This window comes from Quercus robur, chromosome 2 (assembly GCF_932294415.1).
Source record: "Quercus robur chromosome 2, dhQueRobu3.1, whole genome shotgun sequence".
In the NCBI taxonomy this organism is placed as follows: Eukaryota; Viridiplantae; Streptophyta; class Magnoliopsida; order Fagales; family Fagaceae; genus Quercus; species Quercus robur.
Genome location: NC_065535.1, coordinates 68,301,461 through 68,318,152, shown reverse-complemented (window position 1 = coordinate 68,318,152; position 16,692 = coordinate 68,301,461). Strand labels below are relative to the sequence as shown.

General features: G+C 32.9%; 1 protein-coding gene across 2 annotated transcripts; it reads right to left on the bottom strand.

Moving 5' to 3' along the window:
• Positions 1-3,213: 3,213 nt before the first annotated feature.
• Positions 3,214-14,130, bottom strand: LOC126714683 (uncharacterized). Of its 2 annotated transcripts, none has more exons than XM_050414943.1 (2): positions 12,723-14,130; positions 3,214-3,625 (listed from the first exon to the last, which is right to left on the bottom strand). In XM_050414943.1, the coding sequence occupies exon 1, from the start codon at positions 13,683-13,685 to the stop codon at positions 12,789-12,791; it is 897 nt and encodes a 298-aa protein (XP_050270900.1). In that variant the 5' UTR covers positions 13,686-14,130; the 3' UTR covers positions 3,214-3,625; positions 12,723-12,788. The 2 variants fall into 2 exon arrangements, with proteins under 2 accessions (XP_050270900.1, XP_050270901.1); XM_050414944.1 differs by lacking the exon at positions 12,723-14,130 and adding an exon at positions 6,712-8,255.
• Positions 14,131-16,692: the final 2,562 nt, after the last annotated feature.

The following is a 16,692-nucleotide window of genomic DNA, read 5'->3' as shown; positions in this document are numbered from 1 at the left end:
TTCCACACAACACCAATTTATTGGATCAAACTTAATTAATACGTTTCTTGACCTAATTCTATCTTCTTTCTTCTTTTTTTAGAAACCAAAAATAAAATTTAGATACATAGTTATACATCCCAATAAGTGAAAATATTTGAAATATTAGGCTAGATTGAACACAAAGTATGCCCATAGTGGACCCGATCCAATCAATAATGAAAAATTGCGACTTTTCGTGTAAGGGTATGACTCTTGGTGAAGAGCCACACCTTTTGGCAAAGGATCCAATTGTTAGGAGGGTAGTGACCTTTAATGAAGGTGTGGCTTTGTATCCATAAATATGACCCTACACATTGTTGATGATGTATGAAATTAGTATGCTGTATGTTCTGGACTTGGTGACAAATTGAAGACCACGTTATCAGAATATATGCATCGGTGTAGTGCCGGCCAAGGACACTCCTATGCCTAAGTCAGAATTTTTTTTAGGATCTCCATAAACTCTCAAAAGTATAAGAGTTAGAAAAGTGTTTCATGTACCTTTGATTTGGGGAAGTCTTGCCTTTATATAGAGGGTCTTGAGTGGATCTGCTTGTTTTGTGCCACTACTCTCATGGAGACGTATGGGTTTAGTGGGGTGAGTGGGAGCGAATTGCGAGGTACTTACTCTCACATTTTGTAATAATGGATTTGTGTAATAAACCTAGAGAAAGTGGCAAAAATTACTGAGTGTTGAATCTTTGATATTGTGGACGATAGCTTATATGGACGCATCTCTCTATTTGTTTTAGATGATCGTGCGTTTTTATTCTCCATCAATTGTCAACAATCATTTATTAGAACGGTAACGTAAAGAACAGTGCACAAAAAATCTCTATCCCTTGTCATCAATCTCTGCTAGTGTTTTTTGTTCTTGTAAGTTTCATCAACATTCTATCTGTGAGAGGCAATATGAGAAAATGTAGAATACTTACTAATGGGTCTAGAAAATTCATTAGGGTCATCCACCTTAATGGACGACTTTGTGTCATTAGTAGACCATCATGGAAAAAGATGCAACCGCTCAAGTACATTCAGCACATTAATGATGATCATTACTTATCGGCCTTAAACTCCCATCAAGACAGGAACCGTTACACACAATGAAATAACCACCTATAATTATGTAAAGGAATACATTTATGAACAAAACAACTATCTAGACTACCTATAAAAGGGACATTCTACCTCACGTGCTAAGCTACGTCAAAAACTACTACTACAAAACTACTATCTATATATAAAAGATATATGCTAATACTAACTAAAGCATCAAAGATTCTCCTAGTGGGCACAACTCAGTGGTCTCTTTGATCAACTCTCTTTATCTTACAGGTCCTATAAGATCATCAAAAGCTTTGGAAAATTCATCAAGGTTGTCCACCTCAATGGACGACTTTATGTCATTAGTAGACCATCATGGAAAAAGATGCAACCGCTCAAGCACATTCCACACATTAATGATGATCATTACTTATCGGCCTTAAACTCCCATTAAGAAAGGAACCGTTACACACAATGAAATAACCACCTGTAATTATGTAAAGGAATACATTTATGTGCAAAACGGCTACCTAGACTACCTATAAAAGGGACATTCTACCTCACTTGCTAAAGTACATCAAAAACTACTACTACAAAACTACTATCTATATATAAAAGATATGTGCTGATACTAACTAAAGTATCGGAGGCTCTCCCACTGGGCACAGCCCAGTGATCTCTTTGATCAACTCTCTTTATCTTACAGGTCCTACAAGATCATCAAAAACTCTAGATTGAATGAGTGATTCCATTGATGATTTTTTGTATCATCACTTACAATATCGTACTTTTTATAGGCTTGATTAATGAAAAGGTACACTTAGAATTGCATGCGACTGAAACACTCTTTTATATACGAAGATGCGTAATCTTTCTTTAACAATTAGCATAACCGAGATTATATTGGAAAATGAGTTTTTTGAATGCAATCAACTATTCCTGAAAAGTACCTCAATCCCTGTACATTAACGAGAATAGTCAACAATATGGTTAATTGAAAATAATTATTGCCTTCAAAATGACAATTAAAAATTGATTAGTTGGAAATAATTTTCATCTAAGGAGTGGTTGTCCTCAAATTGTGTGTTGAGGGGACATAAGTTGTGACTCTTCGTGAATAGGTTACAACCTTTGGAAAAAGTTGCTACTATTAAAAGGATTGAGACCTTGGATTAACTTTTTTTTTTTATTAATGGACCTTGGATTAACTATGCCTCTATAAATATAGGACACTACATTATTGTTAGACAAACATTTAGAGTGGTGTTATAGAGAATAATTGTTTAATACATAAAGGAAATATCTCTCCCCTTTATCAATTTCTATGGGTGAATTTAGGTTGTAAATATCGTATATTTTATTTTTATAACAAACCTTATCATCGTATGAGTCTCATCAATATTTTATTCATGAAAGAGAGTATGAGACAATATAAAACACTTACAAATATCCTATTGATTAATGAAAAAGTACAAGATAAAAAGAACCGTCTTTTTTTAGAGAGTTTTTTTTTTTTTTTTTTTTTTTTTGGGGGGGGGGGGGGGGGGGGGGGGGTGTTCAATCATCAATGTTACCTTCTTCTTTTTTAAGAAATTGTTCGATGTAACCTACTTACAGCTTTTTTGACCCGAAAAGAAAAAAAAAAATACTAATTGTTATCCTTCGGCTTTTTGGTACAGGTTCTAATTCGCAGTTGTACAATCAAGGCTAATAGTTCCCAGAGAAAGAGAGTTTAAAAAAAGAATTATATTCTGCAAATATATCCTACATCTTTTTACTATAAATGAAGATTTCAAATAAAAATGATATTTTTCAATTTCAAATATATAATAACAATTTGAGTTACCAACACTTTGAAAAAAATAAAAATAAAAATAAATAAATTTCTTTTCTTTTTTTTTTCGTCTAGACTGGCATGGCATGATTTTGTAAGAAACCTTCTTTTTCTTAAAAGAAAAAATTATTATTTTGTGATTTCAAGAAGGATAAGATCGAATAACTTTTTTTTTCTCACTTAAGTGTTCCATTTGGTATTCCATAAACTTCAGAATATCATGTGTCACAAATTTTTTTTTTCTTATTTTAAACTTTGGTTATTTTAAAGGAAATAAAAAAAAGATCATATAATAAGTTGTAATTGATGGAATATAAAGCAAAATGAGGAAGGATTTTCATTTGATATAAGTACGATTCAGAACCATTCCTTCTAAACCGTGCTTTAGATAACATACGATACCTGTTATGCTACATATTGTCAATATTTTTGTCACTGGATATCCAGTCTCTAATCCGCAACATCTTGAACTGCTCAGAAGTTTAACCACTCCCCATCCTTCATCTTGTTGGACATATGCCTTCTCTCACACAGACTTAGCAACTAAAAGTCGCTTTAATTGGTAAACTTTATTTTTATTGAGGCTTGCGCTTACTCCAAATCAAATCCGGGTTCACGTTTGCCATTGGAAACAAGTCTTGAGGCAATACTTACAATATGTACACTTTCTAGACTCACAGAGTCACAGTACGTGTTCAACTCTTTGACCTTCGTAGTCAAGATCACCTTGTTACATAAATCGAAATAGTTAGAGACAAATATATACGATTGGAAAACTTATAAGGATATTATTAAAAGTACTACTACCCAACACAGAGAGAAGAGAGAGTGAGAAGATGAGCACAATTAAGGGATGGGGGGAAAAAAAAAAAAAAAGGAAGCTTGTTAAAGCTTAAAGTAATGGCACTAAATAACAGTAGGCATTCGCAGTGGTAAGGTGTGGTTTTACGTCCAGTGTTTATTGTTCATCCAATGGGGGAGATCATTTCAATAGAATCCAACTAAAATTGTAATCTGCAGAATAAAGTGAGTCAGCAGGGGGACATTAACGGTGACTATGATACTAAGCATTTGCTTCTTTAATGTTTATATCCTCCTGCAAGAATACCTGATTGTCTACATTAACATTCCATTGTGTTAGTGGTCCATATATAGTCCATACTCTATAATATATAATATCATGTCTGAATATGCTTACAAAATTAGTCTCCATTTCTATCCATTCGATGAGTTATATGTTTATACTTTTTCTGCATACATATTCTTTTACATTATTAATTTTTTTTTCTCTCTTTCTTTGTTGTTCACTCTGGACATTCCACTCTTTGACATGACACTAGATAAAGGAGAGAGAGTGAGGAGCCAATCCCAAATAGTCGGAACATATAAGGCTTAGCTGTTTTTAGATTCCATGTTTTAAGAATACGATATTTTATAATTCAATATAACATTAATGGTCTTGTCCATATATAGGCAAGCAACAATGAATGGTTGTTAATGGTCGGCTATGCCGAGGAAGGATTTATATTTAATTGAGAAGAATAAAATCAGTCTATTAGATCTTTTATACAGTCAATTAACTGTTCCTTTAGCACAATTTATTTAGCTTTTTGTTGATTGTTTTTTGCAATAGACACTAAGATCACAATTCTTTATATGACCAGGCAACCATGTATGTCTTGTCTCTCAAGCTTAAAATCAACTTCAGCTTCAACTTGATTTTATTTTTACTTATTTTTATTTTTTGATAAGCACATTTCGAACCCTAACCTGATCCATAGCTAGGACTGTAATTGAGTCGAATTAATTCAAACTCATTATCAATCTCAATTACTTTTTGAAGTTTGGTTTATTTATTCTTCAAGTAAACTTAGGTTTGTTTAGTGAATATTGCTTGTTTAACTTATTCTTCCATCATATAAAGTACCAAGTAAAACTTGACAAAAATTTTGTCTCTCTCCATCATCATCAATTTCAAAATGATCTAGTTTCTTAAACTCGCCTTTAGTTGTAGTTTTTTGGCATAATGTTTTGTACCTTTGTCCGTGAATACTTGAATTTTCATTTGCACTATCTATTAATCCAAATGCATTACTAACCCCTTAAGCTTGTTCTCTACATATATTCAAATGGACTCAAGGGTACTCAAAAAAAAAAAAAAGTAAAATAAAATAATCCAAGGGAAATCTTTGTCGTTGAAAGACTTATATATATGTCCTTTTTATTTTTGGTTGCAAAAATAGACAATCTAGCTAATATATATACAGAAACACTCTCTTAAACTTGGCTAATTTAATTCTTCTAAAAAATAATTATGAATCAAGCCTTAAAAGTGGACTTGAGTATGATTTTTTTGCTAAACAAACTAATATAAATAAGCTTGTTCCTTAAACAAGCCTAGAGTTATTTATGAACATTTTGGTTTATTTACAATCCTACAATAGTTAGGTGCCACTAAAACCTAAGGTAAAGTCCTTATGTGAAACTTAAAAGTATTAGAGTTTAATAGGAATAATATTTAAACTTTTTGAAATTATAGTATTAAAGTTTCACTCAGAATATATTATATTTATAATTTTAATTTACTTAAAGTGAAATGCATGGTAAAAGCAGGTTGTACAACTTATAATATATTCACATTAAAAGTCAAATGGCATAAACACGATATAAAGCCAGACTTTTATTATTTTATATATAGCAGTTCTTGCCTTCTCGCTTGTTAAATCTACATCCACGATCATGTAATAGTTAGGCACTTGCTGTTTCTTAAAAGTTGATTATTCTGATGAAACTATTATACTTCAGCTATCTCAGTTCAATTCTTTGTCATGACTTTACTTAGGATATCTCAAATTTTTTCTTTACCCCTAAATCTTCACTGGATTGTCACATTATTATTGCCCAATAATAGTAAAATTTACTCCACAAATACATTTTGGTTTAGTCCTCCTTAACTTAAAAATCTTACATATGGTTCCAAGATTTCACTCCTCGCTATAAATGAGCTTCTATATTATAGCCCTTTTTCTAAAGTTCTCAACTAGCTAAGAAGTATGAAGTAGGAAAATTACAAGAAGTTAATTACTCTTCCTACATGCAGTTGCTTAGAAAAGGTGCACAATTCTTTCAGGAGAATCAATTAAGTTGCTAGCTTGATACTAAGCACAAATTATCTAGAGTTCAAAAGCTATATACTTGGTGATCATGCACAAAATGCAACGCATTTTGTATCATTTTCTCTAAACATACGGTCTACGTACATATACATAATTTTTTTGTGATAATTTACGTATACCTAGTTGAATTTGTACACGTAGTTCAAACAGCGATAATGGGACTTAGTTGAAGGCTTTGAAAGCTCTTTAGTAGTAGTTGTAGACTTGTAGTTATTCTAGTCACTGTTGTGTTTCGTTGTTTTTTGTTTAGTTATTGCTTTATCCACCTTCTGCCAATAAAATAACAGCTAAAGAAGATAAAGGCAAATACTTTAAATTCTATCTAGGTAAGAGCAAAACCACACGGCTCCCACCATCATTTGTGATGCAATGTAAATGCAATCACTCTCCTATAAACTAATATTGCTTAGTCACTCCATATATATATACTTAAAGGCATTGATTTCAAGTGTTTGGATAACTAGGATCCGACTTATACACGAACACTATGGGATAAGGACAATAATATTTGTTTCAACGCTTATCCATTTTGTGCTCATTTCCTCGTAGGTATATATATATATAAATAATAATGTCACAAAGAACCATATCAATACGTAGGAAAATGCCTAAACATTAATACAAAGCAAGCAATACCTGAGATTTTTGTTTTTTCTATAATCAACGGCCCAAACTGAGGGCAGCTTCAACGTCGAGCCTCCATGCAAATCCTCCACCGTCCATTCTCCACACATCACAAGGCACTATCTGAGAGCACTTATTATCCTTCTTCTCCGTCCCACACGTGTGTTGCAGCTTAACTTGGCACGTAAATGCTTCTGCTTCGTCCAAGTACGGCAACTTCAACTTCAACTTCTCTTTCCCAACCAACCAAACCATTATCATCTTATTATTACTATTATTCTCAGCTGACTGCCTGTCATTTTGCTCCTTTCTCACCAACATCCTCTTAAATGCCCTATTCACCCACATCACCCTATCCAAACCGTCCGACACGAAGCCCGGACACGTGTCCTCCTCCAGATTTCTCATCCTCTCCTCGTCTGTGCTCCCTAGCTGACCCACACCCATGCACGTGTCCGTCACACTCTCCACCGTCACCCACGACTCCACCGCCGCCGTGTGATCCTTCTCATCACCACTACTCACAGACACAGTCACACCCTTATTATCATCAAACTTATTCAACCACATCGGCAGTTCTGGTGGGTCTCCATTTTCCTCATCATCAAAGTTACACCAAGATCCACTCTCCAGCGATTCATTCCGTTCACTTTTCTCAGGCAAAAGTTGCAGAGTCACCACTCTGTTTTCCAACTCCAACGACCCTTCTTTCTTTTCTTCCTCACCTATCTTTCTCTCTCTCTTGTATCCACTACTGTTACTACTACTACTATTATTATTCTTCCGAACCCTAACGTACTTTCTCTTCGTTCTTCCTTTTGCAAAAAAAGCGTTCTTGTTATCCATCGATGACCCATCCGAACCGGACCCTCCGGCGGCCGGTTTCGGCGCAATCGGCCGGAATCTAAGCATTACCCGATTCATTATACCTCCTTATCCTACGCACCCCACAATCAACAACAACACCAACACCACCAGCCCTGTCTCTCTCTTTCTCTATCTAACTCTGTGTGTGTCTCTCTCTATCTCTCTTTTTGTTTTGAGAGCTCAGGCGATAATCATAGCGTGTGTACAGTGACCTAGCGTGAAACAACACGTGTCTAGGGCTAACGATAAACAGTGAGAGGAAGTGATTGGTTAAATTTTACGAGGTGGGTCCAGATGAAAAGTACCCTATCCAGCGTAATTGAGCGCTGCGGTCTGGTCCCACATGGGGTAAACCAATGAGAGAAGAGAGAGTGTCCAGCACTGCCGAAAGGAGGGGTACACGTGGTCTGCCTAGGGCCTATTCTGAAGTGGAAAGGCCTTTTCGGTTGGTTCGAGAAAGTGTACACGTGGTTTCCTTTTATTAGCTACGAACAACTCAAATTCAGGTTTTTGAAAATTTTTAGGAACCGTGACCTTTTTTTTGCACTCGCTTTTGACGTGTGTGAGATACACATTTTTATATGACAAATTATGCTAGAGTAATGGGACATAAAATATTGTACAATTTTTGTCACAACGTGTCATGTAACAAATTGTGAGCAGTAAAAGTGTAATTATCTATTACTTACAACTCGTCACATGTCACATGATCAATTGTGACAGAAAGCATTACTCATTATACGGTCCTTATGGGATCACATCACTTGTTTTTCATTCTACTTAAAGACTCACACTTGTTTAAAATTATCAAGTTAATTTAAATATTTTTCTTTAATCTTTATCATAAGTTTACTCATAAATTTTAAATAAATGAGAGTTTTTTAATGAAATGATGGATTATAAAAAAAATATTATATAGTTTTCATAGCAGATAACGTAACTTGTAGTTTATGATAATAGAAAAAAAAAATTAAAACAAAAATTGACTTAAGATTTAGACAATGGAACGTAATAACCATATAATTTCTCGAGATGTAGGTTGTTTGGGAACCAATGGAGACGCGGTGGCGGTGAGTGTGGGCTATAAGGTTTATTGGTTAGCGTTGATTGGTGACTGTACAATGAGGACGCGTGGTTGGTCAGATGAGTGGTGCGGATCTGAGAAGAGATTTTATGATGTGGATTGGGGGGTTTCATAAAAAGGATTCATTGGAGCTCAGTGTCAGTGGATTGGATTGGTTTCTTACTTACCAGTAAATTGGATTGGCTCCCTTACCTACTGCCACGTGTTAGCTTTGTTATGATGGACAATGCTACAACGCAACAACTGTCTCTCTCTCTCTCTCTCTCTCTCATTGTCACTATATTTTTCATAGTCGGTTGAATTAGCAATATTTTATTGATTCTTATTTGTGTTGATTACTGATTCTTTAAAAAATATATATAAATATATATATATATATATATATTGTGATGTTACTGACATAAGTTTTTTTTATTAATTATTTATCTTTAAGTTTTACACCACGCGCCACCCCACCCGCCCCCCCCCCCCCCCTAAAAAAAAAAAGTTTTACACCACATTTTTATTTAATAATACTTATATATCACATTATTACAATATTAGTGAATCTAACAGTTACAAACAACTAATCATAATTTATCACATAGAATAATTGTGTGAGAGTATGCGTGGTATTAGCATTTCTGTATTAACTAATGATAGATAATTGAATTTAAATTTTAGAAAAGAAATGGGAATCTTCATTTTTTTTAACTAGTCAAAAATACATTGATAATGACTTTATATGTTAAATAATAACGTAAATTATAAATTCATCCATAAAAAAACTAAAATTTGCATTATATAATGTAATTTGCATGTCATATATCGCTAAGTCTATACAAACAAAACAAATATATTTAAGTTTTGACCCAATGTATTTAAAAAGTTCAATAAATGTTTAATTAGCAACCAAATACCAAAATATTTATCAAAATATATGAAAAATATTTTCTAAGTTCTAAGTTCCAAGTTTGAAATCCAAAATAAGTTAGCAAATGGAAACTAGCTAATTACAATATGATATCCAAAAGCAAGATAAATATTAAGATAAAGTGAACATTTAATTATTCCCATTCTAAAGTTTTTATAACTACTGTCTTAAATTCCTCCTAATCATTATCATCAATTTCATCATTTATGTAGATATTATATATTTGTATACTAGAGCTGCAAAAGACATCAAAATACAATTTTACACTCAACTATTCAAGTTATACCACTCAGCAACAATTAAAGAGCATACTCAAAAAAATCAATCAATCAATATATAAATACAAGTGATAAAATTATATATAAAAAAATATTTTAGTAATATTAGAACACAAATTAATATTTGATCAAACAAATTTAACAATATTATAACTTAAAGGGCAAAAATGACCTCAACCAACATCAAATACTTCATTTAGAAATGATGAAGCATTCCCTTATTTTGATTACAAGTGAACTAGAAACTAAAAAACATTTATTTAGGTTAACATAATTTTATAAAAATAAAATAAAAAGTCATACCATCACAACATGCAAAAATAAAAACCATTAAATTTTCATCAAAACAAAAAAATTATCCCATAAAAAAAAAAACTAAAAATTTATGTTTTTCGTAGGATCAGTAAGATCTCATAAGATCTTATACGATCTTATCATTTTTACGATTCTAATATGATCCTAAATGTTTTGGTGAAGTGAAATTGTAAAATCGTGCGATCTTACTATCTAAATTGCAATTTTAACAACCATGATTTAGATCTAAATTCTTTGGAATCCAATGCAGAAGTATGGTTGATTTCTTCTCCTTTTTCCGTCAATAAAGTCTATTAGGGTTTTAGTTCCAGTCTCTCCCGACACTTCAAAGATTACAATTTTTCCCTATTGGCCTGGTCAACAAAAGTAATCTAGTCTTCTTTCCAATGCATATTCAAGAACGTAGTAATCAATACTTTTCAGTTATTTGTTTTATAGTAATAGTTTTCTAAATTTTATCTTTTACTTTAAAGTTTTAAAGTTAAAAAGTACGTTACATCACCGGTCATTTGTTTAAAAAGATTTCTACAAGTAAACGAAACACATTTTAAGATATTCTGCTGTGTTGTTTGGTATATGCACTTAAAAATTGAAAATATGTGTTTGAAAATATATCTGAAAATACGTGTGGGTAAAAAAGTGTATAGAAATATGTGTAATATCAATATATATATAAGCATAGATCTCATGTAGGAGTGCATAAAGTTCTGTCAAGTGGTACTCTAATTTTGTATTTAGCATTTTTTACCTCTTTCATTAACTTTTTTTTACTATTACACAAAAGTTCACATTAACTTATTTTACTATTATCTCATTAATATCTCATTAATTGTATAATCTTACACCACATCTTTCTCTATTCTTCATGTCTTTTAACATGCCCACTGTTTTAGTATTTAAAAAAGGGTCATGTTAACGAGTGCTTTTAGGGCACTCATTAATACTCCATTTTAGGAAAGTTTTGATACCACTTTTATAGGAAATGAAAAAAACTGTCAAAATATTAATTACTTTTTTTTCATTTCCCATAAAAACTTTATTTAAATAGATTATTAATCAATACCCTAAGGGCACTCGTTAGCATTTCCCTTTTAAAAAAATAAATAAATAAAATAAGTAAGGATCAATAGTAATATCTAACCAGATAAGGCCCTAGAGAGAGAGAGAATGACACAAAAGTGTTGTGGATTGTTAAATAAAATGCACTATTTCACTATATATTACCAAAGTAAAAGACGCTGAAACCCCTACGAGTAATTTTTTTTTTTTAAACTAGGGGCTTAAATATGATTTAAGTTTAAGTACTTTGGTTGGATAGTTTTTGTTTTGGGTATATAAATAAAGATAATATTTGGTCTGCAATATAAAGTCATATTCTACCATGATTTAATTTTAAATCGTCTATAAGACACATGAATACACACTTGTGCACACCATATCTTAGTGTCACACTATCGATGAGTGAAAGACGGTCAGAGAGTTGGGCAGACGTTTATTTCATAGTATGAAATATGTGAATACAACACACATTAGTTGATTTTCATGATCCCATTACTCTTTTGCATTTATTTTTTGTCTCATGATTCTTAAAAAAATTAATATTACCTTAAGAAGGCTACAAATATACAGTGAAGCTACTAAATTAATTTTTAATATATGAAAATGAATATGTTTCTTTACTCTAATTTAGTTTACTTTTTCTTTATAATATATGTACAATATTATCCAAAACTGTCTTACATAAAATATCACAAAATTATCTATACATCATACGAGTAACTTACTAGTTATTTAAAAACTGAAAACATGTTTTTGGTTGTACCAACCATTTATAATGCTATTTCATCTGAAATGATGTTTCATAAAGTGTGTGATGAACAGTTAAAAGGAGCCCATATTGTTGTATCATTTAAAGTTTTTCACGTTTGGGAATAGTTCATTTTCTTCATTACTCTTCTGAATGTGTGTCCTATAATAATTTCTTGCACAATTATTTTCTATACTACTCTTGAAAATGTCTGTCCTATATTCTAGCACAGTTTATATGTCACGCCTTTTCATGCTGGTAGCTAACCTTCAAAAAGGTTTATAAATGGTTGGTGTCTATTTGAGAATCTTTTGTGCATTTCAAAACTCACATGCATTGACATTGCTGTTTTTTTCATTCTAAAAAGAAAAAAAGAAAAAAAAGACATTGCTGTTTTTTCACTCAATAGAAGAATAATTTTCTTGCAACCAATTTGATTTATAATGAAAAGGTGACCCATTGGAGTTTTCCTAAAACCCTTACGTGGCCTTTAAAGCAGAGACCACCTAATCAATTATTTCAACCTCAACATCACCTAATGAGGTATGTATATAACCTACCACACATTATTGTTGATGATTTTATGTAAAATTTTCTTTTTTTAGTTTAACAAATTATTCTTCCCCAGCCACAATAAAAGCAACACTAAAGTCTAAAGCCATTCCTTTTTAAACTGATCTGGATACACTCTCCTAGTTTTTATTAACACTTTTGTTTTATATTCAATTCCTTTAGAAAACTACCAAGAGAAAATAGTACCTTTAGACCGAGAGAGAGATCACACTTCTTTTTTTATTTGATAATAGTATAGCTTTCTTCGCATTTTCAAAGACCCAAACCGAGCGCAGCCTTGACATCTAACCTCCATGAGAACCCACCACGGTCCATTCTCCACACATCACAAGGCACCACCTTTGAACACTTCTTCTGGTTCCGCCACGTGTGCACTAGTCTCACCAACCCTGTAAACGCTTCTTCGTTATTATTATAGGGCAGCAACAGCAACTTCACTTTATTATTCACCACCAACCTCACCAGACAATCACAGTACTCCGGTGACTGACCGTCACAGTACTCCAATTCCTTCGTCACCATCCTCTTGTACGCTTCGTTGACCCACTGCACCCTGTTCAAACCGTCTGATATAAACCCCGGACACGCGTCCCTCTCCAGATTCTTCACTCTCTCTACGTCCGTACTCCCTAACCCACGTACATCCATGCACGTGTCTGCCACGCTCTCCACCGTCACCCACGACTCCACCACCCTCGTCTGACCCATCTCCACCGTCAGATCTGACTCCCCACCACCACCACCACCACCACCACCCTCCACGTTATCAACCACCACCCGATCATTATCAACCCCAACCCCAACTTTCTCAGCCGTAGGATCAACCGGATCTTTCATTTCAGCTTTCTCAGGCAACAATTGCAGCGTCTTCAAAACCCCATCTTTGCTTTCTTCCTCAGAAACCATTTTCTTATATCCATTCATACTATTCTTCCGAACCCTAACATACTTTCTCTTCGTCCTTCCTTTCGAAACAACAGAGTCCTTCCTCTCTGTCACCATATAACTCGAACCTGAACCGTCTATCACCGGTTTCGGTGCGATCGGCCGGAATCTTAGCATTTCTCGGCTCCCCATCATCATCTTATCTCGCTTCCCAGTACTCCCTAGCCCTAGGCTTGCCACGTGCCACTCTTCTCCACCGTCCATCACTCTCTCTCTCTCTCTGTGGTGTGTATCTGTGTGTCTCTCTGTGTGTCTCTCTCTGTGTGTTTCGGAGCTGAACTGATAATGATAGCGGCAGTACGGAGAGTGTGGGTTAGGAAACACCACGTGTCTAGGGCAACAACTGAAACAGTAAAGAACACCTGATTGGTTAATTCTATTTTAGCGGTGGGACCCAGATGAAAACAAAAGTGGCGTATCTGGGAAGAGCAATAGGGGACTGTGATTGGTGTGAGAAACTTAGATCCAATCAGAGCTGAGTGAGTGTCCAAAGCACTTTTGGGAAAGAAAGGGGGACACGTGGGCTTACCTAGGTTAAGGCATAACTTCTTTTCCAGTTTAAGTGGAAACACTTTTGGAAAAGGTTTCAGAATGCTAACACGTGGTTGATTGTTACTGGTTCTCAACAGTAAATTCGGTTCCAAACTATTGGATTTTAAAAAAAAAAATTTAAAATTAAAATTCTGAGACACACTTCCCTGATACTTGCTTTAACCGGGCTATTTTTATTGGTGGAGTTCATCACTTGTTTGTGTGTGAATGTGGACTCTGTTTCTTGAATGATTGTGTGTAGCTTAAAACTATTTGTTTTTAGATTCTTCAAGTACGAGCGAAAGTTTTTTTGTTTTTAATTTATTGTTATTTCAGGTTTTTCTTTTTGACTTTTGGGTTATGCAAGTGCAGTTTTACAAGGATTCTAAACCTTATTCCTCTTATAAGATTGACAGAATCCGACAAATGTTAGGAGAACACAAAGCTCTTGATAAGCTAGGAATAATATTGAATTATTTAAAAAAAAGTATTTCTTCCACCATATTTTCACAATACTTTTATTCACATGTAATAGTTACTAATATTTTGTTACTTATTAAGTTATAATTGTTGTAAAAATATTGTAAACATAACAAATTTCTATTACTATAAATAAACTATTGTGAAGAGTTTTATACTTCAATAATATAATCATTTTTATTTTATTATGATAATTGGAATTCTTCTCCTCATTCCTACCTCTTAATTGAAAAACAATTTCTTTCTCCTCATTTTTATAACCATCTAACTAAAAAAAAAAAAACTTGTAATTCATGTAAGAATGAGACCATCTATCATAGTTTACCTTTTTGTTTGTTAATTATAAGAATACTGGGGTTAGGCTAATTGCACTTTGATTTGTTGGTATCCTTACTCTTGGGTGGGTATGTTTTCGAGATTCAAGTTCGGTGTCTGTCTTTTCTTTAGATAGTAAAAGAATAAAAAACAGAAGGGTTAGAAACTTATAATTGCTTAACAAGAAAAAGAAACATATAATTGAATCTCATCTTTTATTGTACTGCCAAATTTCTTTTTCCGCCATTAAGCAATTTGACTTGCCATGTCAATGTCATATGGGAAGATGATCAAGTATTCTCATATAATAGTCTCAATTTATATTATTGCAGGTCTCAAAAAAAAAAAAAATTATATTATTGCAAGATAATAGTACTTGGTTATTTTTCCATGACTTTATTATTATTTTTAATTATTTTTTTGTCCAATTAACGGATACTTAGAGCACTTGTTAACGAATCATTTTAAAAAAAATTAATATTATTTTTATAAAAAATATAAAAAGTTGTTAAAAATTAAATTTTTTTCATAAAAAGTTTTTAAAAATACTTTTTAAATCAATATCTTTAAAGTTAAAAATACTTTTTAACTTTTGTCATATTTTTAAACATTTCCTAGATTATTTTATTGGAGTAGCACAGTTTAGGGGAGCTTGTCAATGAATATAGGAACTAGTGTCAACAATAATGCTTTGATTAACAAATCGATGCCAATTTATTGGTCATCACCATAGGAATTCAACTTTATTCGAACTTCTTTATCAATGATTTTCATTATTGTATATGTTGTGTTGTCAAGTCCAGATTGTACTACTTTCGTAACAAATAGAAACTTGTATATCTCATCTGGTCTCTACACGCAAATATGATATCATTTAATTCAATAATTATTGCAGTAGTTAAAAAATTTAATAATCACAAAGTCTTTGTACTCTTGTACCGACGGTAAATTGTAAAAAGTTGGATTAATTAGTCTTAGATTCGGATCTTAATAAGTCAAAAGAATGAATTTAAAAAAGAAAAGAAAGAAAAGAGATTGGCCATTTGGTTATTGGAGAGGGAAGGGAGACTTAGCTGAATAGAGAGAACCAAAGCATACGGAACTCACTTTTTTCAATTTTATTTGAGAGTGATATCTGGTTTATATTGTTTGATATGATGTATGTACCAGCTTTATTGTTGAATGAGAGCTATCGGTATTTTCAGTTATTTAAATGGAATATTGTAAGACACTGTGAGTGGCTCATATTTTCTGGAGCATCCACATCTACTCGTTTCATGCTGTGTGTCTCCATACTTTCAATTCTGCCAATCTGATAGGCTCGCCCAGCCAAAATAATTAAATCTGATAGGCTCCTATTATTTCGAGGACACCAGGAGATGGGATAGCTTCTTTTGTCCTTTTGGGGTCCTGGCTGAAAAGTTTCTCTCTCTCTCTCTCTCTCTCTCTCTCTCTCTCTCTCTCTCTCTCTCTCTCTCTCTCTCACACCTGATAGGTTTTCGGCCCATTTGATGGTTTACCTAATAGAAAGGCTTATCCCAATTACCACCTATAGCTGATAGGAAATCCTTCTGATTCGTCACTTTTACGGGTTTAGGAGTTGTAAATTCGAATAATGATAAAATTTATGGCACATTTGGTACACTGTAATGATTATTACATAGGAATAGAAATAAGTATTACAAGGAATACATTAAGTTGGAATGTAATAAGTATTACTATTCATTAGTTTGGTGACCATTTAGGAATAGAAACCTCAATATGCATCCACAATTTAGTAGAGTATAAAAAGAATGTGTAATTAAATCATTTTTAAGTCAAATTTCCTAAAATATACTTATTTTAGGGTGTTCAAAATAGAGTTAATAATTAACAAGAAGGAAAA